The sequence below is a fragment of the Phialemonium atrogriseum genome (genome assembly GCF_030411735.1).
Source record: "Phialemonium atrogriseum strain 8032-3 unplaced genomic scaffold QBC33scaffold_10, whole genome shotgun sequence".
Classification (NCBI taxonomy): Eukaryota; Fungi; Ascomycota; class Sordariomycetes; order Cephalothecales; family Cephalothecaceae; genus Phialemonium; species Phialemonium atrogriseum.
In genome coordinates, this window is record NW_026848147.1 from 505,440 (window position 1) to 532,921 (window position 27,482).

At 57.2% G+C, this 27,482-nt stretch overlaps 10 protein-coding genes across 10 annotated transcripts; 5 read left to right on the plus strand and 5 right to left on the minus strand.

Annotated features, from left to right (window-relative positions):
* Window positions 1-278: 278 nt before the first annotated feature.
* Window positions 279-4,602, minus strand: QBC33DRAFT_618989 (CHAT domain-containing protein). Its single transcript, XM_060432719.1, has 2 exons — window positions 4,034-4,602; window positions 279-3,968 (listed from the first exon to the last, which is right to left on the minus strand). Exons 1-2 carry the CDS (start codon window positions 4,487-4,489, stop codon window positions 414-416), a joined length of 4,011 nt encoding a protein of 1,336 aa, XP_060284328.1. The 5' UTR covers window positions 4,490-4,602; the 3' UTR covers window positions 279-413.
* An 81-nt stretch (window positions 4,603-4,683) lies between these two features.
* Window positions 4,684-6,094, plus strand: QBC33DRAFT_585033 (uncharacterized protein). The gene has a single exon (XM_060431422.1). It carries the CDS (start codon window positions 4,879-4,881, stop codon window positions 5,881-5,883), a length of 1,005 nt encoding a protein of 334 aa, XP_060284329.1. The 5' UTR covers window positions 4,684-4,878; the 3' UTR covers window positions 5,884-6,094.
* A 1,110-nt stretch (window positions 6,095-7,204) lies between these two features.
* QBC33DRAFT_569159 (uncharacterized protein) lies at window positions 7,205-8,483 on the plus strand (the record flags this gene model as incomplete). The annotated part of the gene is made up of 2 exons (XM_060430531.1): window positions 7,205-7,757; window positions 7,816-8,483. The coding sequence occupies 2 exons, from the start codon at window positions 7,205-7,207 to the stop codon at window positions 8,481-8,483; spliced, it is 1,221 nt and encodes a 406-aa protein (XP_060284330.1).
* Window positions 8,484-9,297: 814 nt separating this feature from the next.
* Window positions 9,298-9,978, minus strand: QBC33DRAFT_514402 (kelch repeat protein; the record flags this gene model as incomplete). Its single annotated transcript, XM_060426042.1, has 1 exon — window positions 9,298-9,978. The coding sequence occupies one exon, from the start codon at window positions 9,976-9,978 to the stop codon at window positions 9,298-9,300; it is 681 nt and encodes a 226-aa protein (XP_060284331.1).
* A 1,248-nt stretch (window positions 9,979-11,226) lies between these two features.
* On the plus strand, window positions 11,227-11,917 carry QBC33DRAFT_569161 (uncharacterized protein). Its single transcript, XM_060430532.1, has 2 exons — window positions 11,227-11,627; window positions 11,682-11,917. Exon 1 carries the CDS (start codon window positions 11,395-11,397, stop codon window positions 11,587-11,589), a length of 195 nt encoding a protein of 64 aa, XP_060284332.1. The 5' UTR covers window positions 11,227-11,394; the 3' UTR covers window positions 11,590-11,627; window positions 11,682-11,917.
* Window positions 11,918-12,352: 435 nt separating this feature from the next.
* QBC33DRAFT_44922 (uncharacterized protein) lies at window positions 12,353-14,181 on the minus strand. The gene has a single exon (XM_060424508.1). It carries the CDS (start codon window positions 14,073-14,075, stop codon window positions 12,519-12,521), a length of 1,557 nt encoding a protein of 518 aa, XP_060284333.1. The 5' UTR covers window positions 14,076-14,181; the 3' UTR covers window positions 12,353-12,518.
* A 1,791-nt stretch (window positions 14,182-15,972) lies between these two features.
* QBC33DRAFT_577774 (uncharacterized protein) lies at window positions 15,973-18,187 on the plus strand (the record flags this gene model as incomplete). The annotated part of the gene is made up of 5 exons (XM_060431008.1): window positions 15,973-16,335; window positions 16,397-16,475; window positions 16,535-16,893; window positions 17,141-17,208; window positions 17,326-18,187. 5 exons carry the CDS (start codon window positions 15,973-15,975, stop codon window positions 18,185-18,187), a joined length of 1,731 nt encoding a protein of 576 aa, XP_060284334.1.
* Window positions 18,188-19,405: 1,218 nt separating this feature from the next.
* On the plus strand, window positions 19,406-20,354 carry QBC33DRAFT_449653 (U-box domain-containing protein; the record flags this gene model as incomplete). The annotated part of the gene is made up of 3 exons (XM_060424529.1): window positions 19,406-19,494; window positions 19,567-20,116; window positions 20,181-20,354. 3 exons carry the CDS (start codon window positions 19,406-19,408, stop codon window positions 20,352-20,354), a joined length of 813 nt encoding a protein of 270 aa, XP_060284335.1.
* QBC33DRAFT_536311 (uncharacterized protein) lies at window positions 20,181-21,650 on the minus strand. Its single transcript, XM_060427697.1, has 2 exons — window positions 20,554-21,650; window positions 20,181-20,489 (listed from the first exon to the last, which is right to left on the minus strand). Exons 1-2 carry the CDS (start codon window positions 21,435-21,437, stop codon window positions 20,486-20,488), a joined length of 888 nt encoding a protein of 295 aa, XP_060284336.1. The 5' UTR covers window positions 21,438-21,650; the 3' UTR covers window positions 20,181-20,485.
* Window positions 21,651-24,171: 2,521 nt separating this feature from the next.
* On the minus strand, window positions 24,172-26,651 carry QBC33DRAFT_45031 (putative non-imprinted in prader-willi angelman syndrome region protein 2 protein). Its single transcript, XM_060424558.1, has 2 exons — window positions 25,685-26,651; window positions 24,172-25,611 (listed from the first exon to the last, which is right to left on the minus strand). The coding sequence occupies exons 1-2, from the start codon at window positions 26,459-26,461 to the stop codon at window positions 24,178-24,180; spliced, it is 2,211 nt and encodes a 736-aa protein (XP_060284337.1). The 5' UTR covers window positions 26,462-26,651; the 3' UTR covers window positions 24,172-24,177.
* Window positions 26,652-27,482: the final 831 nt, after the last annotated feature.

Below are 27,482 nucleotides of genomic sequence, written 5' to 3' on the forward strand. Positions count from 1 at the left end.
TGCAGCGTGCCCCCAGAACGTGCACTATGCCTCCGTACAGCCATGGCCAGTCAATCAGCGAGGACGGCTCCGGAAGCCGACCCACTCACGGCAGCAGCCGGCAATATCCCGGTGGGGCCTAGGCACGAATTAGGAAATAGGCCGGCCAGCAACCTGCCGGTCCAGACTTCAAGTCGAGTAACGATACGCCAGGAAATAGACCGGCTGCAACCTGCTGGTCTATAGACTTGCCGGTAATCAGAATACCGTATAAGCACAGGCAGGTGGTCCACCGGACGTTGAAACGTTGATTTGAAATCTGTCTAGTTGCATCACCCGGACGGAAGCTTCTGGCTGAAGAAAACAGCGGGTCGCGTGGGGCAAAAGGAGGAATCAGAAAATCAAACCCTCCATCTTCTACGTCCGAACCCATTTTATAATTTGAACAGCCACATCCCATGCAGCACAAATCCCGCCCAGTGATATGGTATCTTGTTCCGCCTCCTCAGACCCAGCACCGCCTTCTGCATAGCAATGGCCAAATTCACCACCCTAGTGCCCTTGCCTTCGCCATCATCGCCCTTCCCAAGACCATCCTCCTCTCGCCAGAACTCGTTGTAGAACAGTTTGGAGAACTCCAGCCCGTCATCCGTGTCGATCTTCCACAGCGTCGACAGCACCGAGCTGGCCCCGGCATAGTGCAGCGCCGTTGTCAGGCCGAGGTGGTCGTCCGCGCCCGTGATGACGGACCGCCCGCTGCGGCAGCCCATGAGGGTGACGTGCGTGGGCCTCGGCAGGCGCACGTCGAAGATGTCGTCGGCCTCGAGCGTATCGGCGGCGGAGAGGTCCCCGGCGCCGTCGTCGTCGTCGTCGTCCGCTCCACCAGCATCGCCGTCAATGGTCGACGGCGCCGGCGGCCGGACGCGCAGCTCCAGCCGATGGTGCAGCGGGCCCGACTCCTCGAACTGCACGTGCCCGTGGAAGTGCACCACCGGCGCGCCCCGGCCGCCCAGCGCCGCCTTCACCCCTTCCTTGGTCATGTCCGCCTCAGCCACCACGTCGCCGCCCAGCAGCGCCGCGATCGAGTGCGCCTGCGAGTGCGCCGCCCCGCCCACGTGCAGCGGGTGCAACACCAGCGGGCGGCCCCGGGGTGCCGAGGCGGAGGAGGCGGTGGTGGTAGTGGCGGCCATCTGGCACAGCCGTAGCACCGATAGGCTCTGGCAGTAGACGACCGGGTTGCGCTCAATCAGCAGCCTGCCGTCCACTTTGAGCGCGTGCAGCGGGATGCGGTGCAGCGCACGCGTGGGGCAGAGGACGAGGACCTGGCCTGGTTCGGTATAGGTTGCCAGAGGCGCCACGAGCGGGTGCATGGTTCGCAGCTGGCGCTGGGATGTGTCGCGCAGGAGCGGCAGGTCTTCATCCAGCTGCTCGGCGACCCAGCGGTCGACGTCTCTGAGCTTCAGCGGGAGCTGCGTGGTCTGGCGGAGCCTGCCGTCGGCGCAGATGACCATGAGCAGGTCGGCGCCGCTCTCGAGGCCGACGTGCACCCAGTCGACGAAGACGACGTTGCCGCCGAGGCGCTCGCCCATCTGCTCGACCTCGGCCAGACTGACGGCCTGGCCCTCGCGGATCTGGTTGATGGGCACCAGGGCCGGGTTGGTGCGCATCCTCTGCCTCAGCCGCCCCAGCTCCCCGTTCAAGGCCAGCTTCTCGGATATGGACTCGACGCTGGCGATCCTGCCGCGCAGCGCCGTCTCCTCCTCCAGCATGGCGCGCGCCTCGGGGTCGTCTTCCACGGCCTGCACCAGGGCCGCCGGCAGCTGCGCGTTGATGCCCATCAGGTCCGTGAGCACCCTGGCCTTGCACTTTTGCACGTGGTCGTAGAAGCCGGCCCGCAGCAGGGTCGGGTTCTGGAAGTAGTGCAGCCACTGGCAGGCGCCTATGGGCTGGCGGAACCGCGCGCTGCGGATGTGGTCCATCCAGACGTTGTACGAATGCTGGACTCCTCTGGTGAAGTGGTACGGGATGTCATGGTCCTGCGCAAACGAGGACCGGACCATCAGCGCGCGGCTACCCTGTAGAGACGAGTGTTGGTCGCGGGCGAGCTGGTAGATCACGTCGCGCTCCTGCCAGTCTAGGTAAGCGGCCAGCCTTGGAACGCTCTTGAAGTGGAAGCGTCGGTTATACAGGAGGAATTCTCGCGTCTTCATCGCTCTTAGAAGCCTGTCGAGGTTGCTGGCGATCTCAGGGTCAGCTATGTCGTCACTTATGTAACCTACTGCGTCTGATAACACGTCGTCAGTGACGCGCAGGTCCTCAGTGGCATCGCCTCGCGTGCAGAGCAGGACCAGATCTGAGCAGTATTGTATCCGCTCCGTGCGGAAGATCCGTGACACAAAGAGAGATATGTCGAGTTCAAGCATGGTCGACATGAAGCGGTGCCTCTCGACGGCCAGTTCATAGAGAAAGTCCCGGTCCGGAGCCACGAGCCCTTGCTGGTGGGCGCAGAACAAGAGCTCTACGCGGCATTGTTGCAGCTTGCTCAGCAATCGATGTCGTTCCTCGACAGTCCGGCCTAGGACGGGGGTATCCCTCAGCCATGCAGTGACGACAGCGTACCAGGCGCCCCATTCGTCAGATGATACGGGAATCCCGTCCTTGCCAAAAATACGGGTAGACAGCCTCTGGCAGTCTTCCTCTGTAGGTTCGTGGTAGAGTTCGGTGATCTCGGCGAGATGGTCAAGTCCACCGTGCTCGTTTGTGGTACCTCGGAGTCCGAGGCAGGTAGAGGCTATCTCAGGACTGCACTCTCCTATCAGCACTGCCTGGTGGAGCCAGCGCAACAGGATCCTGCTGGAAACCGGGATCATGTAGTCCCACGCTACCTTGCGCGACATTGAGACGCAGGCCGCGTTCCAGCTGTGCCCGAGACTTTCCTGCTCAGCCTTTCGCACGTTTTGCGGTGCGTCTTTCGGACATTGGCTTGAAAGCATATCTCGCTCGTCCGTGAACTTGGCAGTCAACCTGTCGTCGCCGGACCACTTAGTGGCCGATATGGCCGAGTGCAGCAACAGATGCAGCAAAGTCGGCACGTCAAACCGGGGGAACTTGGCCCGAAATTCGGAGTAGTACTTCAGCACCTCGGAGGACCTTGTCCCGCCGCGGTATACCAGCTTTCTTAAAGCTGAACTTAGTGCAGCCGCCATGAAGTAGGCCGCGCGCATTTGTTGCTCCTCGAACTCAAGATAGGAGCTTGTGACATCATCGTGCCACTCCCACGGATCGCCCACGTCTTCTTGCTCCTCCGCGTCCTCTCGATCTATAAGCGTGGTCTCCGCATACGTTTCGCTTAGTTTGATGAGTTTGTGGCAGATGACGCGGACCATGGGGAAGTCTCCAAGCTCCGCAGCCCGCTTTTGGAGGTCAGTTACCCGTTCAATTGTGACGACGGTGCCCGGAACTGCGAGGTCTATGAGGATGCGGACCCACTCCATATACACGGCGCCACGCGGATAGGATGTCTCGAGGTCGTCCAAGGAGCGGCCGATACTGGACAGGAGGGTTACCAGAGCGCCAATTTCATCGCCAGCCTTATCAGCAAGCTGCTGATCGGCCAAGTTCCAAGCAGCGAAGATGTGGTGAAAGGCCATCTTCGTAATGATCACCTCCGACTTTGCGTCTCCGGTGCCTTCAATATACCGCAGCCACTCGCGATAGGGCATAAGAGATAAGTCACCCTCGTACATGTTAGCCTCGGTCTTGCAGAGGCGGTATGCCAGGAGGGGCTTGTTCTGCGCCTGCAGAGCCCGGCGGACTTGTGTCAGAATAACCCCCTGCCTGTAGATAAAAACGTCATCCTGACTTTCAGGCATTTCGAGATCCGAGGGAGCCGCCGAAGCAGGTAGCAGGCCGTCGGCGTCCATCTCAGCCCAGCAGGATGACAGGCGCACGCGATTCATGAATGTGTGGTATGCCATCAGACATTCAACCTGGACCGAAGTCAGCCTCGGCAGATGTTAACGTGATCATAAATAGAGAGAATTGGCTGCCGTACGCAGAGATCGTCATACTCATCGATACTTCTTGACTGCAGAAAGGCCTGCAGCTTCCTCGCCTGCTCCAAGGCGTCCCGCATGGTACCGAAATTGAGGAACCTGCTCTCCGCCCGGTGCATCTCAAGTAGCTGCAGAATCGTCCGGTCTCTCAAGCTGTCGTTGCTCTCACTCTTGGCCTGGTCCAGGGCACCCTCAAGTACCTCCAGACGCACCTGCTCAAGGCCGGAACGACCTAGAGTGTCTGCCGCTTCCAAAAGATATGCTAGATGGGCAGATGGGTCAAGCGTGTCGCATTTGTCGTTGTAGATGTCAATAGCTTTCAGGTAATTGCCGCATTGAGCATACTGCGCGGCTTCCTCCAATAGGTCGATGTCCTGTGCCCTGCATCCAACGTAGAGGGAGCTGTGGATGGCCCAGTACGGCCCGCGATGTGGGCGAGACAGAAGTTGGCCCATCTTGACCCAGATGACCCGGATTCCAGACGCTGACGATGCTGCATCAGCGACGATGGACTGTGTTTAGAGCCGAAGCTGGCGCGGCGACTTTGGGGCCTTGCGGCTTTTTATTGGAGATGCCATGCGGGAAGCCAGCTGAAGTGAAAGCTACTCGGCGCCAAGTATGGTGATAGTTGATGGGCGCTAACCTCAGTTGGTGCGGCTGAACTGGATCGGCCCGTGGCAAAACGACCGTCCCGACGGGATCTAGTGATGCCTGAAGTCAGCGGACGATCCCGCACAGTCAGATTAAAGTGATTGAACCTCGTCGATTCCCAAGCCCAACTATCAGTATTGCGTCCTCCTTGCAGATCAGAGAATCAAGCGCCTAATAGCTACAGCCGGCGACAATGGCAGAATCCTCGACGACGCTAAACGTCCAGGAATGGAAGGAGATCACGTTCGAGCAACAAACCCCTCAAGACGACGATGCAGCGACCGGCCTCGACCTAGAGGTGCCGTTGGTCCTAGACAAGCTAAAAGAGCAGCAGCTCGGGAGCAGCGAGTATCGCAACACGGCCAAGAAGCATCTCCACGAGCCGCGCTCCCTGGTCGCCGCCTACGACTCGCGCCACTTCTACTTCCACGTGCACTTCTCCCACGCCACGTATGGGCTCTACCGGTCCAAGCCGGCCTGCCTCGTGGTCCTCGACCTATCCTTCCAGAAGAGGGGCAAATCCTTCTCACGCTTCCAGGCTGCCGAGGTCGACATCGAGTTCCGCGATGCCCCTCTCACTCCAACGGCGACCAAGACCAGTGGAGGTGCCCACGGCTCGGACTCCGAGGACGTCGACGACGACGACGACGATCTGCAGCCGACGGTGCTAGCATATGAGCCACGGTTGTTCTACGGGCCCGTGGACGTCGAGAAGGGCAGCGCGCACGCTACGGCCAAGCTGGGGCTGACGCCACCGGGGGGCATCGCGGCGCTGGGCCTGGAGCTGGGCCGGCAGTTCCACTACCCCGAGGAGGGCTTCTTCAAGGCGCACGGGACGCTGTGCGACAACCCGCAGTCGCGGGTGCACCTGAGCCTGTCGGAGAACGCGCTGCGCCGGAGCGGCATCCGCGAAGAGGTCTCGGCCGCGCTGGTCGTCGGCTACGTCCCGGGCCGCCGCTTCTCGGCGCGCGTCACCGTGCGCGCCGACCTGTACCTCAACCCCCTGACGCCCGTGTGCGGCGAGAAGGATGAGCCGATTTACTTTGATCCCGAGTCCATGATGGCGTCCGCTGGCGGTAGTAAGAGAGCGAAGACGGTCCCCGGCGTGGAGGGCGACCTGGACAATGTCAATCTGCTGCAGAAACTGACACGGCTCGGCCAGTACGGAGGGGTGTTTATCAGAGAAATAGACCCCTAAAGACATTTCTCTTTCGTATACATAAAAAGGAATTCGGCAGCAGTAGAGGGACAGAGTGAGAGGTTTTGTTGTCTAGTTTTCCTCAAGGCCTCCCTATCGATGGCAAACATGTCCATCCCGTCTTGCGCACCCTGTCCACCCTATATCTAATTCCTAGGTACCTATAGTGTTTTAAGAGCAATCCCACAGTCTGTACTGCCTCTGTCCCAGCCATTGACAAAATTGCATCTAGCAATGAAACTGCCAACTCTACTCCTCTACATCCTCTTTATTCTCACGTCGTTGTCATGGTAATTGGATTAATAATGGCGCGTCTCTCTCAATTACAAAACCATACAGATCAAGCGCAATGCTGAAACGGGACTTACCTTCCATTCCTCTAAATTGATCGCTTCGGCTAGTCATATTCTACCCCGGTATTTCTAGCCATGTGTGGCTTTTCATTTTTTTCTTCTATTATCGCCGGTTTATTTGTGACGTCTCACCCCTAGGCAGATAGCACTTTGCATTGTCTCAATGGCATTCTCTTTTTCATCTTCAGCCATTGTCTTCAGCTACTTCCAATGTCAATCAAGCGATGCCCTCCACAGTTTGCGTTGTGGTTGTACTACCTATCCAATATGAAGAATATAAACAACCTCCTCTATGTGCTTATGCCTTAAGGCCGGCTTCAAGTTTGATCCTTATACAATAGGACAAAGTAGTCCTTGTTCTGTTTGGAACAATATGTATCCATTTATGTTCTAGGGAAGTCATTAGTTTTGTCATTCTCAAAGCAGTTGGCTATGATTACAGACTTTGTGTAATTAACTGCTTCTCAGAGGACTAAGAGCCTCCAGGGTCTACTAACCTGGGACTCCAAGCTGCAGGCCTTATCACCAGGACCTTGATCATAACATGGGTGCCTGTTATCCTACAGTGTGGCTGAATGTAAAACCGTGCAGTTGTTTGACTTGGAGACTCAGACCAACAGGTACAAATAACTATGGAAGACACATGCCTTGAGTCCCTCGGGGAACAACAAGGATGGAAGTTGGAAGGTTCCATGAATCTCGAAGGTCCTTTATTTGTTCTACATGTCAACACCTGATCTGGGTTTCATAGGAGGTCTATCAGGCATATCGGCCAGTCCCTGTCGGCATACCCTCTTGGCGATATAGCACGATGTGGTGTACCTCTTGCGAGTATACTTGAAAAATCAAAACATCCTGGCTTGTTTTCTTTTCTCTTTTTCCATCTTCTTCCCACTTTTCCTTCGGAGATCAAAACCACCTCAACCCACCTTGCCAATTGCCTGGCTGCCCACGCTCCAGCCATCACGATGAACATCGAGATCATCGACCTCTTGGGCAACGTGGTGACATCGCCCCAGTCGCTGATGCGCCCAACCGGTTCTCCCACCTTGTCCGAGGATGCCGCGTACGGCGACAAGAACTGCGCCAACTGCGGCCAGAGCGGCTCGACTCACACGTGCACCGGCTGCAAAGTGACCGACGTGGGCCAACTGCGGGTTTTCTACTGCGGAAAGCAGTGCCAGGAGGCTCACTGGAAGGCTCACAAGGACAGCTGCCACGGGCGTCGCCGTCTCGCCCGCGCCGTCTCTCTCTTTGGCGAGATCTGGACCGCCTTCGAAGAAGCGACTTTCACGAGCAACGTCGTATTTGTCGGCCAGAAGGATGGCATAATCTCGCTCAATCTGCGCGAGCCAGGATTGGACCCTCGAGGATGGGCCGGCGGGTCGGTTATCAGACCCTTTCCGGGTGAGATGTTCCCAAGCGACACCAGCGAAGCGATCAAGCAGGCAGTTCTCTTCGACAGCGAGTGTTGCGACGTCGCTACTGTTGGGTTACCGCTGCTCAACGTCTTTCTCAAGCGTACGTTCCAGCATCTAGGGTGAAATGAGAATAATGTCACTAACAGGTACATATCTAGCTATCTGTGCAGAGCTCACAGAAGCAGCCGTCGAGCCTAGAGATCCAGCTTTGATCGTCCATCTCCGGGGAACCGACTATTTGGACTCGGATCACAGAATCCTCCGAGTCACCCTGCCGACTGGAGAGGTCTTCGCTATCGACTTCACCGGCGCTCAGTATGGATGGAAGGAGACGCTGTACTCGTGGGACACGTACGTGAAATACCGAGTCCGCAATGTCCAATCGGTCGGACAACTCGGCTGGGGGAGGGAAGCCTTGGACGCAATGCTATCGACGTTTGCCCCCGATGGGCCGGAGAGAGCTATCTTGGCCGTTCGCAAGGCCGCCATGCAAGGGCTGAAGACTCAAGTTGACGCCCTGTTGGCATCGCAGGAGATCAGCGCGAGAAAGGTCAGGCCCTGGCCCGACAGCGCATTCACGACTGCCCGCGAGAAGCTGGTCACCGAGGCCAAAGCCTACCTGCACGGAATTCTCCGGGGCCTCAAGGAAAATGGAATTGGCCGGCTCTACTATAACCGTCTGTATCTCCACCGCGTGACGCTGTCGGCCGAAGTTGCGAGCAAGTACGACAGCGTGTGGCTCTCCGACGAGGAGAAGGACGCGGAGAAGGGCAATGTGGATGCCCTCAAGCGCATCTGGGCTGAGAGAGTGGCCAGAATCAACTAGGGCATCGGGATCATGACGACCTGGAGCTGGAGATATCAGCCACAGGTCTAGGTACCTATGACAAGTTGGCAGTATGTGTGGTACTCGAGCAGATTACTAGGACAGCTCCGGCAATAGGCCGTTCCCAGTCAATAGATCCAGCCGAAAACGGGAAATATGCCCTCATTTGAGACATGGCTATTCTCCCGAGGAGACACATCCCATCCGTAGTCATCAGTGATTAAAACATGTCGACAGTGAATGCAGGCAACGTATCCTCATTTGGGCTATATTGAAGCGTACTAAAAAGGAAAGAAAGTCAGGAATCCCTACCAGGGAATCGTCAAGTAACCCAGATTCCGTGCCCCTTTGGCTCTTCCTTGTTTTACGACACGGCTTCCCAATGTTCTGGTCTCCATCCTCGTCGTTGTCTCCTCACAATTTGTAGGCTACGGCTTCGTTGGCCTCTTACGCCGGGTCTTGGTATATCCAACCAAAATGATACGGCCGAGTCTCCTGCCGATGAACACATTACTCGAGACACTCTACCGCGATAGGAATGAAACTATGCAACGCTTACGATTTTTTTGGCTGGTTCTCGTTGCCATGCCAGTTTTGACCGGCGTCAGCGTATTTTGTTTGGCAAAACGGGACAGTATGATCTTCACCAACATCTTCGGTGGCTCAAACGGCAACGAGGGTCTCGGCATTCTATCACCTGGCTGGGTTTCTTCTGGGCCGTCTACAATCATTTTCCTCCCCAGTTACTGTTCGCGCATCACCCAAGGTATCATTGCCGTATCGCTAGTAGTACTGTTCATAAACCGGCGACGAACTAAGAGATTTGTAACTTCCAGACATCGCCAAGCCGAGAGTTGTCCTCAGCAAGTCCTCCATGGACAATGATAGCGTGCTTGCCTCCATCTTCTCGCACCATGTCCGCGTCAAACCACCCCCGCGGCGGGGGCGCATCTCCCACAGGCTCAATCTTTGCCCACTTCAGCTCCTGCACATCGAAAGCCCAAACATCGGCGAGCATCTTCCCAGCTCCGGCGTGGCCGAGAGAACTAGGGTCCCGCTCGCCAAACATGGTGACAAGATAGCCCCAGCCTTTTGCCTTCACCGCGACGAGAGTCAAGACACTGCAAGGACATGCATCGCAGTCATAGACGTCTAGGGAGCCACCCTGCTCCGTCGTGCCATTGAAGCCGTTCATGCAGTATAGCTTACAGTCGAAAAATGCGATAGATGCTCCTCCGCATGCCGGCAACGGGGCAGCGGGAAGCTCGGCCCAAGCCCTCGAGTCGAGGCTGAAGGCCCAGAGGTCAGACAGCCGACCCGTTTCAGGGCAGCCAGCGTGGACGAAAATGTTGTTGCTGCCGTCAGAAGCGCTGCAGTGGTAGCTACAACCGGCAGGGAACGCCGCCGAGGGATCCTCTGGCTCGACGAGGTCCCAGAGGTCATAGCGCGTCACAACGCCGACCTTGGTAGCCCCGTGCTCCGGGTCTTTTTCCATTCAGTTGCCGGGTTATGTTGCTAGCACGTTTAGGTTCTACACTGTGTCTGCGCAGAGATGTACGTCTGCACCAGACAAACTAGGCATTTGAGTGTACTGGGACTTCATGGACGCCTCGGGCGATTGCCAGAAGGTCCCGACATGCTCGCCTAGAATCACACGGAACCAGCAGGTATACAGACTTTGATATCATTTCGATTCTATCCCATTACGGATCGACTCCAGCACCTGGAGCGTCTCGCACATTCCCAAGGACATCAGCCCCTTAAAGATTTCTAACCCCCAGTATGGCAACAACATCTGCATCGCCAACGTCTATAACGAAGTGGCCACAGATACACTCTGGACACTGACCGACCCCGGGCACGCCGGACCACATGGTGGAACCATCGTCCTTGGAGACTTTAACTTACACCACCCTCTTTGGTCCACGGTAGATCGGCGCATCGCGAATGGGCCAAGCGTCCGACAGCTCCTTACGATCCTCGAGTACTTCCAGCTACAGCTGCTCACAGTACGTGGAACTCCGACACACCGATGGCAGGAAAGGGACACCACGATTGACCTAACCTTCGCCTCCGAGGACGTAACGTCCCGGGCCATCCACTGCCAGATTGATGAGTGCTTGGACTGCAACTCAGACTACCTGCCGATCGCCGTGGGTATAGACTGGACCTGGCAATCGGCGACGCCGACAAGAAAACGCATGTGGACCAAGACCGACGACGGGGTACTCCGGCGGACCGTCCAGGAACACCTCTCCCGAATTGACGAATCCCCAGAGCTCAGGAACGAAGAGAGCATCGATCGATTTGTCTCCATCCTCGTCGAGGCGCTCAGCGCCGGTATCGAGGCGTCCACACCATGGTCCAATCCATCCCCACGCTCCGTCCCAGTATTCAACCAGGAATGCAAGGACATCTGCACAGAGGTACAACAACTCCGTCGCCGATTGCAACGCACGCGGCAAGACGAGGACTACGAGGCCTACGGACAGGCATGCAACAAGAAGAGCCGAAATATCCGGAAAGTCCTCCGCAACACTCACCGACAGAGGGTAGAGGAAGCATCCGAGTCCCCGTCCGGCCTCTGACTTCAATTGGGAGGGTCAGGCTTCAATTCACGAGGTTGACCGGTGATGCTTGCGACGTCACTAGGAAGGAACGGAAAGTAATTAGCAGGGGGTGCCAATGGGCACATCGCCCACGTGACCATACTGGCCCTCAATCAACCTACCTACCTGCCTACGTACTTGCTTTACTTTGCTTTGCAAGTGTGATCTCGCCAGTCGCGCCATCAATCCTTTTTCATCGCGGACATACACACAGATACATCTTCTCTATCAACCAAGCAGCCTAAATATTCTCGCCGTCTCCATTCAGAACTTTTAGCGTTCCCAACTCTCAGTCCGTCACCATGCTTTCCGCAAAAGAAATCGCATCGAAAAAGGCGCAGGTCTTTGCACAGCTTACTGCGGGGGGTACGAACGCACAGATGAAGGAGTGGTATCAAGAGTATAAAAAGCTCGACGATGAATTCAAGGCGGCCCAAGGCCACGCAGACGACAGAGCCGAAGACCACGGCCAAGGACCCGCAGAGAACAGCACCTAGAGAGCCCTCTTGCCACAGTAACCCCGATGACACTTAACGTAAGCCTAGTTTCAGAATGTCTAGTGTTGTGGATTTACCTAAAATAGAAACAGGTTAAACTAAATTTCGGCGTGGTGGCAACGACAGGGTGATGTCAGTTGGGGCAGGCTAGGGTGCAGGCATGCTGACTCTTTCTTGTCTTGATTTGCAGTCGACCTCGCGGTCAAAGCAGGCGGTACCTGGAGCCTCGGGTCAACGAACAAAATAAGTCTCGGTTGCCGTTTTGGTAGGTGACGAGGATGTCGCAGGATGTCGCAGAGTTCCGTGTCATTCTTCTCGGATATATCGTGTAGGAGTAGCGCAGGCGACATCCCGGAAGAGCCCCAGCTCGACCCGGTGCAACCTGGAGCGGCAGCTTACCCGTCGCAGCCGACCCGGGCGGGACCGTCCCTGCCCGTGGCGACCAAGAACCCGGGTACGAAATCATCAACCCGGCGCACTGTCGTGATCTCACCCCGCCTCTCTCGTCTAAACACGCCGCCGCCGCCGGGCATAAGCACAAGAAGAAGAAATACGGATCACCGTAGTTCCATCCCACAGTCGTCAAAGGGACAGTCATGAGTTATTTATGATGATCGAGATGGGACATCCTGTGGATCGTTCCTCTCTCTTTTGCAACGGCGGGTTGAATAATTAGACCGCTTTTTGGAATTTTTTTGACGACATGCCAAAGAAATACAGAGCCGTATTTAAAAAACTATGAACATTGAAATGGGAAAAGAATCGAATCCCAGAGCTCCGTCTTGAAACAATGGTACATGGAGAGACTACCTTGGAACATCAAAAACGAAAACGCCTGGCCGCATTCGGTCCTGCATGCCCAAGCGAACCCGAAATCCCTCTCCCCCCCCCCAAGTCTCACCATCATCCATCAACCTTCAAAACTCCACCTACGGGGCCGCTGTTTCGGACGGGGCAGCGACGCTCGTCGAAGTCGGCTCCGCAACACTCGTCGAAGCCGGCGGCGGCGGCGGCGGTGGCGCAGCTGCGCTCGTCGTGGTCGGGGCGGCTTGCGTCTCGACCGAGGTTATCGTCGTGGTGCGCGTGACGAGCACCTCGGCCGTCGAGGTGACGCGGACGCTGGACGTGGTGGTGCGCGTGACGAGCACGTTGGACGTGGTGGTGTGGGTGACGAGCACGTCGGACGTGGTGGTGCGCGTGACCAGGACGTCGGATGTGGTCGTGTGGGTGACGAGGACGTCTGACGTGGTTGTCCGGGTGACGAACACGTCGGACGTGGTTGTGGCTGTGGCTGTTGCGGTGGCTGTCTCCGTGACGAAGACGTCCGACGTCTTGGTCAGCACCGTCGTCGATGTTGCGAGGGCGGTGCTGGTCGCGACCGAGGTGCTTGTCTTCACGGCCGTGGATGTCGTCACCGTTGTTCTGGTCTGGACGACGGTGCTTGGCACGGTCGTGACGGACGTGGCAGTCACGGTGCGGTCGATCACGTTTGTGACGACCGAGGTTTCCAGTACTGTGCTCGTTTGCGTCATGACGACCGTGCTGGGGAAAATCTCAACCGAGGTGGTTACGCAGGTCCGGTTGGAGACACCCGTTGTCGAAGTCAGGGTAAACGTCGAGGTGGTGTTGACGACGCCCGTTGAAGTCACAACGACTGTGCTTGTCGCAGTCTTGGTTTGCACGACTGTGGTCGGCACGGTCGAGACGGAGGTTGATATCCTGGTGCTGTTGACCACGTTCGTCGAGGTTGCGGTGATCGTATTGGTCGCGGTCCTCGTGACAGTGACGCTGATGCTTGTCGTCTTGGGGATGGTGGATGTTGAAAAGGTGGTCTCTATGTCTGTCGTCTCGATCGTGACCGTGGTGTAGATATAAGCCGTCTGTGTCAGAGTCGATGAAGGCGGAGGGCGGGTAGACGTAACAGTCGCAGTCTTGGTCTCGGTCGCAGTCTTAGTCTGAGTCGCAGTCCTAGTCTCAGTCGCAGTCTTGGTGACAGTAATGCCCGCTCCCGGCCCCCCGTAACAGAAACCAAAGCCAGCGAGGCAACCGGTTCCGCAGTGGTCTGACGCGCTTCCGCACCACCCTTCATCCGAGCAGCAGTCCCCGTATTCCGAGTCTGGGCACACCTGGTTTCCACCGTCCGGCCCACAACGGCCATCCTCACTAATTGGGCCCGACGCCGTTGGTATCCCGACAGGGGCGCTGGCGGTAGCGGTGGGGGTATTGGGGGGAAGGGAGTATGTATCGATCAGGTCAACACAATACTCCTGGCCAGCGCTTAGCACGCAGTTTGACAGGGCCGGGTTGTTGCGCAGGAATACATCGAGAGGGATGCCCCAGCGTGTCGTAAAGGAATTGCAGGTATCTCCTTTCTCGGCCGGCATGGTGTATTGGCACACGGCCGCCGCGGCCGTGGCGGACCGGACGAGTACCGCGAGAGTGAGTGCCAAGGCAACAGATGCCCTGACAAAGTACGTGAGGCTCATGGCGGCGGACTGGAAGCTGCGATTGGGGGCTGGGATCCGGTGTCAGGGCTGTGCCGCGTCGATTGGGTGACAGAGCTTCACGGAGGGAGGCAATGGACTTCTCAATGCCACGGCCGCTAGCCAAGGATGGGGTGAGGCAAGGGCCCCTTAAGTCCCATTTCAGTATTTACCAGCGAACTCGACAGTCTGCGTGGCTTCGTGGCAGGCAGGGCCTGGCGAGACCCGATTCATATTGAGGTACCCGCCCGGACATAATGAAACGTTTGCGCCAATTCAAAGAGGGGAATGCTGAATATCCTTCCTATACTCCATTCATGTAAGGTAATATGAAAGCAGGCCTCGGCATCTGCGAGCCTCCCGCTACGTTGGATGTTGGATTCCGCTTGTGGTCCCCCCTAGCCACTACCGGCATGCGAGAGAAGTTTAAGCTTTGGCCTTATAGAGCGGTAGAGTGGGATTTTAATTACCAGTTACGTGGCAGTTCTTCCGTCGGTTCTTCCATTCTTTCTAGCCTAAACCAGGTTCTTTTCGGGATATTTCGTGCTGCCGGTCGGCCAAGAGATCCCAGGGGCGATCCGGCTCGCCTCTTTTTGTTTCACATAATGGTAAAGAAACAGAACATAAAAAAAAGGAAACGAGGGGGTCAATTCCCTCAGCAGAAGCGGAGGAGGCAGTGGTCCAAGGTCCTCCAGTCCTGTAGCTTGGCCGCGAGATGAGGTGTGCCAATGTCTCCTCTCGGAAGAGCCCGAGTCTCCCTGTTGATTCATCTATCCTGGCCCCTGCCCTAAATTTTGCCGGTGAAGAATCAAGCAGCGTCATCACTCATCTCATGGGTAATTCTGCACTGGTAGCCTCAAGTCTTGAGCGACGATGCGGGATTGAACCTTGCCCCCTTCTAGGGCGATCTGGGATACGCCTACCCCTCATTTGCAATATCCTCACTTATATTGATCGTGAGGAAACATCCAGTGGAGAGTTGGAGCTCCTCAGAGGCTGTAACGTTCGCTTTATGATACGGTATATAGCCCCAGGACCCGTTTGCCTCCACCTCGGCGGGCGAGCTCCCGACCCTGCCAAGAACATCCGAGCTTTCTATGATTGAGAATTGAGCTTAATTGTCTCGTCTCATGGAGGTTTTTCGGAGCCCCCCGGTCTCAGCCTAGACTGCCATAAGCACCCTAGGAGGATGTTGATTCGATCTCCAAGAGCTGTCCATCAAGATGATGACCGAAGCCAAGGATACGTCGTCAATAATACCTTGTCACTCCACTGTGAGACACTTCATGAAAGTGCATAAGGAAGTGCACAAGAGAGTGCAATCGAGCTTGCATGTCTGAAGGAGTTGCTATACAGAAAGTCAAAACATAGAAGGCCAGCACATGCAACCCCGTTCTCTTCCCCACCTTGAAGGATTCGGGGAATGTCCTTGCCCCATGTCTATGAAAAGGACAGGAGCCAAAGGAATGGCTGTAGCGCAAGAACCTCTTTGGGGCTCACACGTGTGTCGGACACTTTTCGGAGACTTGAGATCTAAACCCTCTCTTGGCTTGTTAGTGAGGTACATTGTAAGTAGAAAACCGACCCCAGATTTAAGGCAAAGCTCCAAATTCTATACCAAAATTCCTAGAATGAATTGCCAGAGCGGAGTCTCCGGCTTGGGATCAATGTAACGAGCTAACCAACCTCCAAGTGAGATTGGAGGAGCAGGAACTCACAACCAGGGTCATTGACCACGGAACCTTTTCGGAAACTTTCATACAGGCGTGTATATTGTGTATATATATGGCATATTTCAGCAGTTTTGAAGAGTTATCTGCATCATTCATCATCCCCAAAAGTGACTCATTGACAGCAGCCCATCTCCCTGACAAGCACGGAAGTGATTGAGACATCCAACATGGATCAAGAAAAATCCGAACGAGAAATGCACAAGTTCTACAAGAAGTTTGGGAACGAGGGCTACGAGTACATGGCAGACAAGGTCTTTGAGTTCATGCGACTCGTCAGCGGTCCCCTGGCGGTCCATATGCTAAGGCAGATCGGACTCGACGAAAACACCAACGCGCCTTTCGAACTCCTTGATAACGGCGCCGGGTCTGGCATCGTTGGGGCCGAAGTACAAAGCAGGATCAGCCCCACGATCCTTGCCCAGAGCAAGATCGTTTCGGCCGACTTTGCCGAGAATATGGTCGAGATTGTCAAGCAAAGGATCGTGGAGCAGAATTGGGTCAACACGGAGAGCAGAGTCATTGACGCCCAGGTCTGAACGAACCAATGCCACCTCTTCAACTCGGTGCTAACAAAATAGACAGGACATGCAGCTGCCTAGTGCATCGTTCACGCACGTCACCGCCAACATCACCTTCCACGTGATACCGGATTCTGAGGCAGCCCTAAAAGGTGAATCCAAATCCCAGCAGAGAGCGGTGCCGGATCGGGAGCTAATAATAGCGAGACAGAGTGCCTCCGGGTCCTGAAGCCGGGCGGGATGCTTGGCTTTACCACTTGGCACAAGGGGGGGATCGGATGGGCAGAGGGCGTAAGGGACGCGTTTGCATCGTTCCCGTTCGAAGCTTCCTGCTCGATGAAAATGCAGACAACAAAGTGGGGAGATTGGTCCGATGTCAACTGGATCAAGAAGACGCTGCATGACCAGGGCCTCGAGGACGTCAAGGTGGACGTGCTCTCGCACCTGCAGCCCATCGAGAGCGCCGCCCAATTCGTGAATAACTACAGTTCAATGCTTGAGTGGCTTATCAACGCACGCTGGAGTGAGGAGCTCAAGAAGGAGCATGGGTTGGACGAGGTGAAGAAGCTGGTAGAGGACTATTTGGGAGAGAAATATGGAGGAAAGGGCTGGGATTTGACCTGGACATCGATCATTGCCAGTGGACGCAAGCCTTTAGAGTGAGAGGGTGGGATCCAACCTAATGCTTGCATTTAGTAGTGCTGCAGAATGTACGGATCCGTAGGCATGTATCTATGTATTCTCCGTATGTAGCCGCATAATTAAGGTAGCAAACATCCATGCCTTCCCGGAAAAAGTGGGTACAAGTTTCACGCAGGATAGGACGATTCATGCATACCCACGTGATAGCTTCGACCTCTCTCTCCTCAATCCACCAACACCAACGTCAACATCCGTGATTGGACTTTCTTAAGGTGTACAGCGAACCATCTTTGTACACGCACCGTATTTGAGCCCGATTTACGACGTGGCCAACCTTATTTCCCAGAAACTATAGCCTAGGACAGCACCAACCCCACGCGTTGCAGCCATGGCGGAGCTCACTGGGCTCCCGCCCAGCCAGCTCACGACGCTCCTCAACACCCTCGCGTCGATCGAACAACGACTTCAACGGATCGAAACTGCCGTTCGGGTCCAGGCATTCAATCCCATGTCGCCGGATCCCTCCGCGGCGCCGCCCGCCGCGGCAGTCACGCTGGGCAACACAAGCACGCAGGCGATGCTGTTGAACCACCCCGCCAACGGCCCGACCGCGACCAGCCCCGGCTCCGGCCCCGGCCCCAGCCCCGGCCTCGGCCTCGGCGCCTTCACGCCGCTCGAGGCGCCCCCGCAGGGCTACACTATATCGTCGCGGGACTCGATGCAGGCCGAGCTGGACCAGTGGACGATCCCGCGGGGCTACAGCATGCGCATCGCGGGGGCCAAGGTGCAGGGCAAGAAGAAGGTGCGCTGGGTGTGCTACCGCGGCGGGGAGACGCGCCACCACCGCGGGCCCGTCGACGAGTCGCTGATCCTGCAGGCCAAGGCCGAGGGGCGCCGGAAGCCGACGACGGAGCGCGCCTCCAAGAAGTGCGGCTGCATGTTCAAGTTCGAGCTGGTCGAGACTACAAAGGGCTCCGACCTGTGGGTCCTGCACTACCCGAACGCCGCGAACAAGGTCCACAACCACGGCCCGTCCGACGAGACCTCGGACCCGAGGGCGAGGAAGCTTCCCGCTTACATGGCCGCCGAGGTTGACAACTGGTTGAGGGATGGTCGCCAGGTCAGCAAGATCCAAGAGGACCTGAAGGCGCGCGGCTTCACCAACGTGCTGAACACGGATCTCTACAATCGGAAGCGGGTGCTCAACAAGACCAACACCTAGTCAACTCCCGGTTCGACGTAATCCTTTGCCACCATCCTGTGGCAAAGGACTATCCGGAATACTTGCTACCTGTCCGCATATCGATCCACTGTCATAAGCTTGGGGGCTCCTAGTGCAGGCCATGGAGGCTTCAAATTATTTTGGCCCGTTTTTGGCTGCATGTGCGAAGATATGCCGAGATATAAAATTGGGCAGGTCAGTCCATCTCAGTAAGCGTTCTCCCGGCTCCGAGTTGGCTTTACTGCCCAGATGGCCAGATGCTAATCCGAAGAGGATGTAGATACGTCTCAGCCCCGAGCTCCTAGCAGATCGAACGTCATGGTTCGTGGAGCGAAATGAAAGTCCAAGGGATATGCAACCACCTTTTGCACCCAGGACATCACACAAAATGGCTGCAGCATCTATACCAGTCGGCTTCTGAGCCCATCTGGGGCCCTGCCTAAATGGCGGGCTTCCCAAAGCTGAGCCCCGTTGGTCGAGGCCTTTGGAGGTCGTTGGGCAGGCGTGTGACATGGTCTTGTGGACATGTATTGAACGTGCCAGCATTTTAAAGGGAGAGGAAACGGGAACGAGGAGCTACGAGGTGAATTAAGGTCTGTCTGGGGAGCATGGATCTCAAGAGGGTTATTGACCAAGCCATCGTTACCTTGGGGGTAGATAGTGATTCGGTTGATATGTCCTGTCGGATAGACTCTTTCACTCCCCTGATTTATTTCTCGTGGCTCTGCCCTCACTTGCCTTTCTACTTTCCCGGCCAAGTTTCGCCCATGGTTAGCTTCGCTGCAACCCCCTATTTCTTTGGTCTCCTACACCCAAGAAACAGCATCTAAGTCTGAGGGTGACGTAGCCCTCTTTGTACGGATGAGGAAGCAGCCAGGGTCATGTCCAATCAAAAGTCGGATTGTTTCTGGAATCTTCTGAGACCCGACCTCTGACAAATCATCTTCGCCGACAGTCTGCTGCTCGGGAGCTAAGAGGACCCTAGCCAGTTGCCCCGCCTTAAGAGCATCCCGAGCTCTGGCCTTCAGTGATCAACGCTTCCATCTTACAGATATAATTGCCCACCTGATTTTACTCCTTTTCTGGAATCTCTAATACCCCTCCCTAGGTTCTGCTTTCCCTTCATTCTTCATATCTCAGCTACCTTCGCCTTGCTACTTGCCTTCAACCGTATAGTTAAATCACCTCCAGCACCCCCGCTATCGGAGCTCAGTGACCATGTCCAAATCTCTTCTCCTCAAGGAGGAGGGCAATCGCTACTTCCAGAATCACGACTATGTGAGCGCCGAGGCTCTCTACTCCAAAGCGTGAGCTCTTTCTTCCCGGCGCACAGATGGCCAACTGGGCCGGCTGATAGTCCCCTCTTTTTTTTGCTGTAGCTTGATAGCGGACCCGAAGAACCCGGCGCTCTACACCAACCGCGCCATGGCGAGACTTAAGATGTCCCTGTGGGACTCGGTGGTGTCGGACTGCAACGACTGCCTCGAGCTCTCGCCCGACAGCATGAAAGCCCATTACTACCTCTCCCAGGCGCAGCTCGCCCTCCACAACCCCGCCGACGCCCTGGAGCATGCCAAGCGCGCCCACGAGCTGTGCGTGGTCTCGGGCGACAAGTCCCTCGCCTCCATCACAGCCCAGGTGCTGAAGTGCAAAAAGGAGCACTGGGACGACATGGAGCGGCGCCGGAAGCGGGAGGGCGCCGAGGTGGAGAGCGAGGTCCTCGCCCTGATGCAGGGCGAGCGGGACGGGATGCTCCGGGACGCCGCCGGCGAGGCGGACAGGCGGGAGATCGGGCTGGAGTGGGAGCAGAAGATGGCCCAGCTGCGCAACATCTTTGAAAGGGCTCGCGTGTCCGAGGATAGGAGGAGGACCGTCCCGGACTGGGCCATCGACGACATCAGCTTCGGCATCATGGTCGACCCCGTAATCGTGAGGATGGCCCGTTTGCGCACGAGTGGGGGGCCGAGCATGATTTGCTAACTGAGAATGGCAGACCAAGACGGGCAAGTCGTACGAGCGCGCCTCAATAATGGAACACCTGAGGAGACACCCGACCGACCCACTCACTCGGGAACCCCTCTTGGCTTCTGAGCTCCGGCCAAATCTTGGCTTGAAGCAGGCTTGCGAGGAGTTCCTTGACGAGAACGGTTGGGCCGTCGACTGGTGAAGAGCATCCGTACAGAACAAGGCTTATGTTTGCATCATTTGGGAACAACACGGAAATTGCATAGCAAGGCGTTGCAGGGGATAACCATAGCTGGTAAGGGGTTATTATTTTTGGAATTAGCGAAGACATGACTAGGTAGGACAGGTCCCTATGAATGAGGACAAAATATTATAATCCATTCTATTAATCCCTTCCTCAGCCTTGCACATCGGCAACCATGACGGCGGACTTCCTCGTGAAGACCTTCCTAAACCGATCCAGCATGCTCTCGCGCCGGCGTACGGTATTCTCGCCCTCGGCGTTCAGAGACACCTCCTCGAAGGACATGTCGAGGGCGATCTTGCTCCGCTTGAGAGTCAGCCGCCGCGGCTCGGGCACGGCGGCCTTGGGCCAGGCCCCGTCCTTATCCTCGGCGACGGGCCTCTTGACCTCCTCCCTCTGGCCGTGTTTCCTCCTGCACTTGTTGTACTCTGCGGGGCCGACCTCGCGGCCCATCTCCCTGAGCACCTCGCGGACGATGGCCTCGAAGGCCTCCTCGACGTTCTGGCCCGTCTTGGCCGAGGTCTCGAAGAAGGGCACCTTCAGTGTCAGCGAGCGCGACAGCATCTCGCCCTCCAGCCTCGAGACCTGCCTCTTGCACGCCGTCGTCGCCTCCGAGTCCAGCGAGTGGGCCCGCGTCATCTCCCCATCCTCAACCTCGTCCTTGCCCGCGCCCGCCGGGCTCCCAGTGCGGATCCACCTTTCGATGGCCTCCGTCTTGGGCGCCCGCGCCGGCATCCGCGGCAGCACCCTCTCCCTGCCCTCCTGCACCGACCTCACCGACCGCCTCGACAGCGTCGACATGCGCTGCTGCCCACTGCCCAGCAGCAGCTCGTGGTCCGCCGACATGGCCGACCTCCGCCCCGCGACGTTGCCCGTCGAGTTCCGCATCCCCGGCCACCTCTCCTCGGGTATGGCGGCGACGCCCGGGAACCGCCGGCTGCTCGCCCGCCCCAGCGATACCGGCGACAGCAGCGGCGGGGCGGTGGCGTCCACCGATCCGTCCCGCCGCGGGCCCGCCCCCGGCAGCAAGCCCAGGAGCATCAGCGCGTCGCGCGTCCTCCTCGCCCGCCCCTCCTTCTTCCTCTGCTCGTCGTCCGGGTCCCCGCTCCCGCCCTCCTCGAAGACCTGGCTCCCGCGGTACAGCGGGTGCAGCAGCCCGCGCTGCTCGACGTCAGCCTCCTGTAGCGCCCCGCGCTTCTCCTCGAGCAGCAGCTGCTCGTCCTCCTCGGGCGGGGTCGCGCAGCCGCAATTGGGGCCGCGGTCGGGGCCGCCGGGGCCGCGGCAGTGGCAGTGGTGGGGCGACGGGGGGTCGTACTCGGCGTCCACGTCCGCCTTGTTGCCCACCAGCGCAACGACCGTCTCGCCGCCGCCGAACACGCCCCCGCCGCCGCCGCTGATGCTCACGCTGTAGCCGTTGTGGTGGCTCCCGCCGAGCGAGTTGCCGCCCTGCTGCTGCTGCTGCTGCTGCTGCCCGTCTCCAGCCGGGAGGTTTCCCCCGCCGAGCCACAGGCTACTCCGCCTGCGGCTGAGCCCGGACCCCCTACGGCGGTGGTGACCGCCGCTGCGATGGTGGTGGTGCAGGGGGATCTCGGCGTGCAGGGGCCGCACGGCCTCGAGGGAGGCGCGGCTGCCGACGTCGTAGACCAGCAGGACGGCGTCGTAGTCGCCGCCCGCGAGGACGGCCGCGCGCGTCTTGGCCCGCTGGAGGGCCGGGTAGTTGGTCAGCTCGACGAGGTAGGTGTTGGCTTCGCGGAGGCAGTCTGCGCAGGGGGTGGGGTCCGCGTCTGGGGTTGGCGTTGCGGTTGCTTCTGGCGTCGGGGTTGGCGTTGGGAGGGGCTCGGTTGGCGGAGATGGGGGGTCTGGCTGGGGTTGTTGCTGCGGCTGGTTGTGATGGCCCTCCTCGTTCCGGTGGCGCGAGGCCGGATTCGAAAACGTCGACGAGGCCGACCTGGGGCGGGAGTCCGGCTCGAAGCTTAGGATGGGGTCTTCCTGGTCGGATTGCCGGACCAGCGGTAATCTCGCTGACAGCCCATACGAGGTGTTCAAGGGTCGCGTTATTGCCTCCGGAGGAGTCGGTGGGCGGGGTGTCAGAGTGAAGAATCTCCGGCTGCTGATAGTCAAGGCCGGGTCGTACAATGGCGGGTACGTGGTGGTGGTGAACTTGTTTTCTACGAGTCAGTCTCTTCCCAAGACGACGAGATGGAAACGGATCGAAATGAGGCCGAGGCTGTGTGTGTGTGTGTGTGTGCTCACTCGCGATTCCAGGCAGTTCTTGCCCACCCCAGGAGCCCCTAGCATGAGGATTCTGATGGTGGGGTTTCCGCCTTCCCGACCCATCGTGGAATTACGACCAGTTGAAAGGACAAAACTCCTCCCGTATTAGTCTTCTGTTGAGATACTGCTAGTCTCCCCGGGAAAGCTATCTCAACCGTAGTCCGGGTCAAGGTGGGAGCTGGTCGTGGTGAGGGAAGGTTCTATTCAAACGAGTGACAGGCCTGAGCAAGACCCAAGATGCAGAGGCGAGCAAGTGAGCCGGTGTAAGGCACAGAGGGAAGAAACCTTCAACCCTCGACGAGATAAATAACAGTCCAAGGAACACGACTGGCCCAAGGCGCATTGACGGGACCATGTTGGCGGCGATCATCAAGCGTGGCTGGCAGCCTCTAGATCCTATTTGTTACGGGTAGAAAGCCAACTGGAGGTACATCACCTCTTGGTCGGGCCGTGGGTGTTTCTCACCAACTACTGGCAGGCAATGCCTTGCAGTTCACGTCGCACGTCTCGGGATGGTTTGGCTACCAGTCCGGCATTGAGTCGCCTGGTGAGCCACCAAACAGGCTAAACGGCAGCCCACACGGGCCGGCAGTCTTCGAGGTGGGACTTTGGCAGAGTTGGAAAGAGGCTCTGTGTAGAACAATCAATCTGGGGAGTAAGATAAATTGCGCCTGCAAAGCCGACGGTCAGCAGTCACTACCCCTGATGTGCATTGGACTTGGGAACGGGATATTTTCATTGTGGAGAAGAGGAATCTGGGGAAGAGGGACAGGTTCTCCTGAAGCAAGACAAGCTGGAGAACTGGGAGATCCCCCCCTGCCATTCTTGCTGCAAACTGACAGCATGCCGGCGGCGCGACATTACAGAATGGCCTGTTGGAGAACTCGATCCCGATCCGTCGGTATCGCCGAGGAGGGAGTGTGCTCGACCTTGCCGTCACGCTCAGACTCTGTATGCATGGGGAATCTGGTAGCGGGCCGATCCTTTTTCCAATATCGTGATTTTCTGGGCGGCCAAGGCCCATCACCGCGGCAGAACTCCTATTTCTCCTTCCATAGAAGCTAAATCGGTCCGGGACCGAAGATATAGGCCATCCACGAGCAGCGCGGACTGAACCATGATGGGGGCTCGAAGCGGATGATAGTGTGAATAGATACTCTATTAACTCGAGTCTGCAACCCCCATCGTGTCTCCGCTAGGTGGTGCATTATCCCCAGAGATAAAAAGGTACATACACAGCGCGCCGGTGTGGTTGTCTATTATACAAAAACATGCCAATGCAAAATGCGACGTCCCAATCATGTCCAATCATCCCTCATGGCAAGAATCATGCAAGAATGCTGAACCCCAGCCAATGCCATATATATGCGCCCTCCAAGGTAAATCGTACATGCAATGGATCATCAACTCCTCGGCGAGCAAGAGAGCTCTTGCCGAGGAAAAAGGTGAAACGTGGTCGGTCACCTTGCATCATGAACGCCTTCGCCCGTCGCTGAATACCATGTAATCAAATGAACGCCCCGCCGTTGCCACCTTCGGGCGGACTATGCCTCCTATACCCCGGCGGCGGCGGCGGCGCGGGACCGTCTCTGCTTCCTCCGCGGCTCTCGTTCGACCGGCCCCGTTGCCGCTCGTAGTCGACGACTTCTCGGTCCGAGGCCGCGGCGGCCTTCTCCCCAATACCCCTGGGCGGGCTGTTGGTGATGCCTCGGCCGTATCGAAGCCCCTTGTCGTCCACGTACGGCTCGACATTATCCTCGTCGTCGTCAAAGTGCTGCAGCACGGGCATCGAGTGCGATTCCGAGTCGCCCGTAACTAACCCCAACCTCTCCTCTTCAGTCGACCCCTTCACTTGAGGGCTCGAGTAGCCGCGTGGCGTGATGCCCGGGCGATGATGGTGCGGAGCGTCTCCCTCGTTGAGAGGGTCGACACCATGGGCGTGTTGCTGGTGGCGTCTGAAGACATTCTGGAAAGAGAACTGGCGCCGGGCGCCATGTGGTGGTGGAGTCGGCGGCGGAAGATTGCTGCTGGAATCGCTGCCCTGGGATGCTTGTCGATTGTCACCGCCAAACTGAACCCTCCTCTGGCTGCTGCTCATGCTGGCCCCACTACCGTCGTATGCAGTCTTTCCGGACGGGAGTCCGTACCCTCCTCCGTACATGTTCGGATGCTCGTCCCCTTTCTGGCCACCAGGAACCGAAATCTCGGTCAGCTGGACGGGATGCAGGGGGCTCTGGATTTTGCCGAAATCCTGGCGATTGATCGGCATCTCCGGGTAATTCGGCGCAAGCACACTGCGTGCCCGGGACCGGATCGTGCCAACGATACTAGACAGGGCTCCTGGGGAGGTGGGCCGGCCATTCGCGGCCATCTCCTCCTCGGTGGGGAAGTATGACATTCCCAAGGGTGGGTGTGGTGTTCCTGGAAGCGGAGTGAAGGGGGCCGGAGATGTCATGGGCCTTGACCTGTGGACGCTGCTGATGGTGGTCCTCCTCCTCCTTAGCCCATCCCACTCATACATCTGACCATCCTCGCTCACCGGGTCCAGTTCTTCCCTCATCTTCTCCTCGCGCAGGCGCCTCATCTCTTCGTATTCCATTTTCTGTCTCGCGGTCGAGAACCTCCGCACAATGGCGGCTGCGCCCCTAATGGCGTCCGCCTTCGGCTCCGTCTCAGGCTGCTCCTGTTCAGCAATGGTCTGAATCTGATCCAGATTTCCGGCAAACAACGCCGCATCGGGAACGTCCTTGGCGGATTTTGATAGTTGAAGAAGCACAACTCCCGAGCAAATGGTCAAGAATCCCATGACAACCGTCACGATCGACGTCGCCGTGCCCTTGAAACCCTGGAACAACACCGCCGAGGTGATGATAGTAGTGCTGGTGAAATAAACATAATACGTGGGTGTGACCATAGCTGCATTAAATAGATTAAGCGCTTTCTGTGTGTGGTCGTTTGGTTAGCAAAGAAGTTCCAACGGGGAGTTTTCTCGGGCGGGCAAGGGGGTTGCTCACATTCAGGTAGATGATTTCCGTCAACAAAGTTCCAATGATAAAGACCAACAAGACATATATGAACCACTGGTTGAACTGCGGTTTGCCCCCAATCTGGGCGACAATGGCGGCTCCGAGGCCCTGGGTGGCGACCACACTCAGCCCTCCAACCCAGCTGCATATGGAAATGTAGACGAGCATATTCTTCTTGCCCCATCTCGGTCCTGCGTAGAAGGCCGTGATTGCGGAGCCAATAATAATGACTCCGGTATAGGAGAGGAAGCCTGGTGTGATGACAAAGGCCTGCATCTGCTGGATGTTGGCGACCGAGGACTCCTGCGGAGCGTTCATGACAATGACGACCGATCCTACGATGCAGAGGAAGCAGGCGACTTTCCCAACCATGCTCAGCCTCTCCTTCAGGAATATGGCAGACAGGACGGTCGTGATGACGACCGAGAGCGCTCCCAAGGGGGTGACCAGGATGGCATCGGTGAAGGCATAGGCAACGAAGTTGAGAATCTCGCCAAAGATCATGAGCAGCATGCCCCCCCACCAGAAGCCATTCTTCAGATATCCGTAACCTTCGCCGGCGACCTCCTTGTACTTGTCGTTCGCCTTCAACAGGCCCAGCTTTTTCAGGACGAAAGAGGTACCGATGAATGCGCCAGAGCCTATCGCCAATGATATACCAATCGCCTTGAAAATCGGGGGTCGCTCGTCTGTTGACTGCTTTTCCTCGTCGGCCCGGGAGTATATTTCGTGGGCTACCCCCAGGACTTGCGCTGCGTGGTCCATGATAGCTCCGGCGTCTGCACACCGACGACGACGGCTCGTCGTCGTAGTTGCGCGGGAACTGTCACTGTTTGCGTCGTCAAGCCCGTCCGATTATTTCTTGTCCGTCTATTTGTTTGTATGCTTGTTTGTTGAAGGTTCCTCAACCAAGCATGGGAGGTTCGTCGCAAATGTTAGAACGAGCTGTAAAAGAGCTGCCGGGTCGAGGACGGCATAAACGTGAAGGGTGCGAAGATCTGGTGGCGAGCGACGGGGGCGTGTAGGGTGTAGGGGAGTGTGGGTGTCGGGGGGGTTGAATAGGGTTGGCTCGGTTGACGGAAACTGCTCGTTCGCAGGCAGCGAGGGTGTGTGAAGTTCGGGCCCGAGGTTTCTCTGTTCTTCTGATGCAAAAGAAGGACAGGATTGACCGGGTCGCTGGCGATCTCGGAGGTTTAGCCGACTCGTATGGGACACCAATTGTTTGGGATATTGGGTCAAGGCCTATTTCGATCTCGAGTCGCCGGAGAGTCGGCCAGAGAGGGACAGGAATGGCTCGAGTACCGTCTTGGTTGACCAGGGTAACCGGGGAATTTGGCAGGTGGTCGCGAGAGCGGGCCCCCGACCTGAGACTTGAGACGTTGTTTGTTGCGACAGCCAAGCGACCACAAAACAGGTCCCCTGATTTCGGAAACCTGGTGTCCAACCGGATAAATTCAGGGTGGGAGAGTCCCTAGTTGCGTCCTGTTTGTTGCTATATAGAGTTATGTCAAAGGAAAAACACAGCGCTTAAGTGTTTACAGTAAAGTATGAACAGCAAAACATCGCTTCCCAATATCTTGCAAGACAAGAAGTTGGCAGAGCTGAGGGACCAGGATGGGGTAGTTATTTTGGCGGGCCTCTCCACCTCCTTCTGTTTCACGAACTGATGACACCCCGCCAACCAGCCCCCCTTTAAACATGGTTAATTGTTAGTTAGGCGGCGCAGTCTAGCGTGTACCTACATATAGATACGCTAGATACGACTAGATACCCTAGTTGGGCCCAG

What these genes read in the sequence shown, in the direction of transcription:
- QBC33DRAFT_44922 (XM_060424508.1), bottom strand. Translation starts at nt 14,075, where the DNA reads ATGAGCCTCACGTACTTTGTCAGGGCATCTGTTGCCTTGGCACTCACT.
- QBC33DRAFT_569161 (XM_060430532.1), top strand. Translation starts at nt 11,395, where the DNA reads ATGCTTTCCGCAAAAGAAATCGCATCGAAAAAGGCGCAGGTCTTTGCA.
- QBC33DRAFT_618989 (XM_060432719.1), bottom strand. Translation starts at nt 4,489, where the DNA reads ATGGGCCAACTTCTGTCTCGCCCACATCGCGGGCCGTACTGGGCCATC. An exon ending in ATGAGTATGACGATCTCTGC is followed by an intron (nt 3,969 to 4,033) that starts GTACGGCAGCCA and finishes ACTTCGGTCCAG; the next exon opens with GTTGAATGTCTGATGGCATA.
- QBC33DRAFT_45031 (XM_060424558.1), bottom strand. Translation starts at nt 26,461, where the DNA reads ATGGACCACGCAGCGCAAGTCCTGGGGGTAGCCCACGAAATATACTCC. An exon ending in CGGAAATCATCTACCTGAAT is followed by an intron (nt 25,612 to 25,684) that starts GTGAGCAACCCC and finishes GACCACACACAG; the next exon opens with AAAGCGCTTAATCTATTTAA.
- QBC33DRAFT_536311 (XM_060427697.1), bottom strand. Translation starts at nt 21,437, where the DNA reads ATGCTCCTGGGCTTGCTGCCGGGGGCGGGCCCGCGGCGGGACGGATCG.
- QBC33DRAFT_585033 (XM_060431422.1), top strand. Translation starts at nt 4,879, where the DNA reads ATGGCAGAATCCTCGACGACGCTAAACGTCCAGGAATGGAAGGAGATC.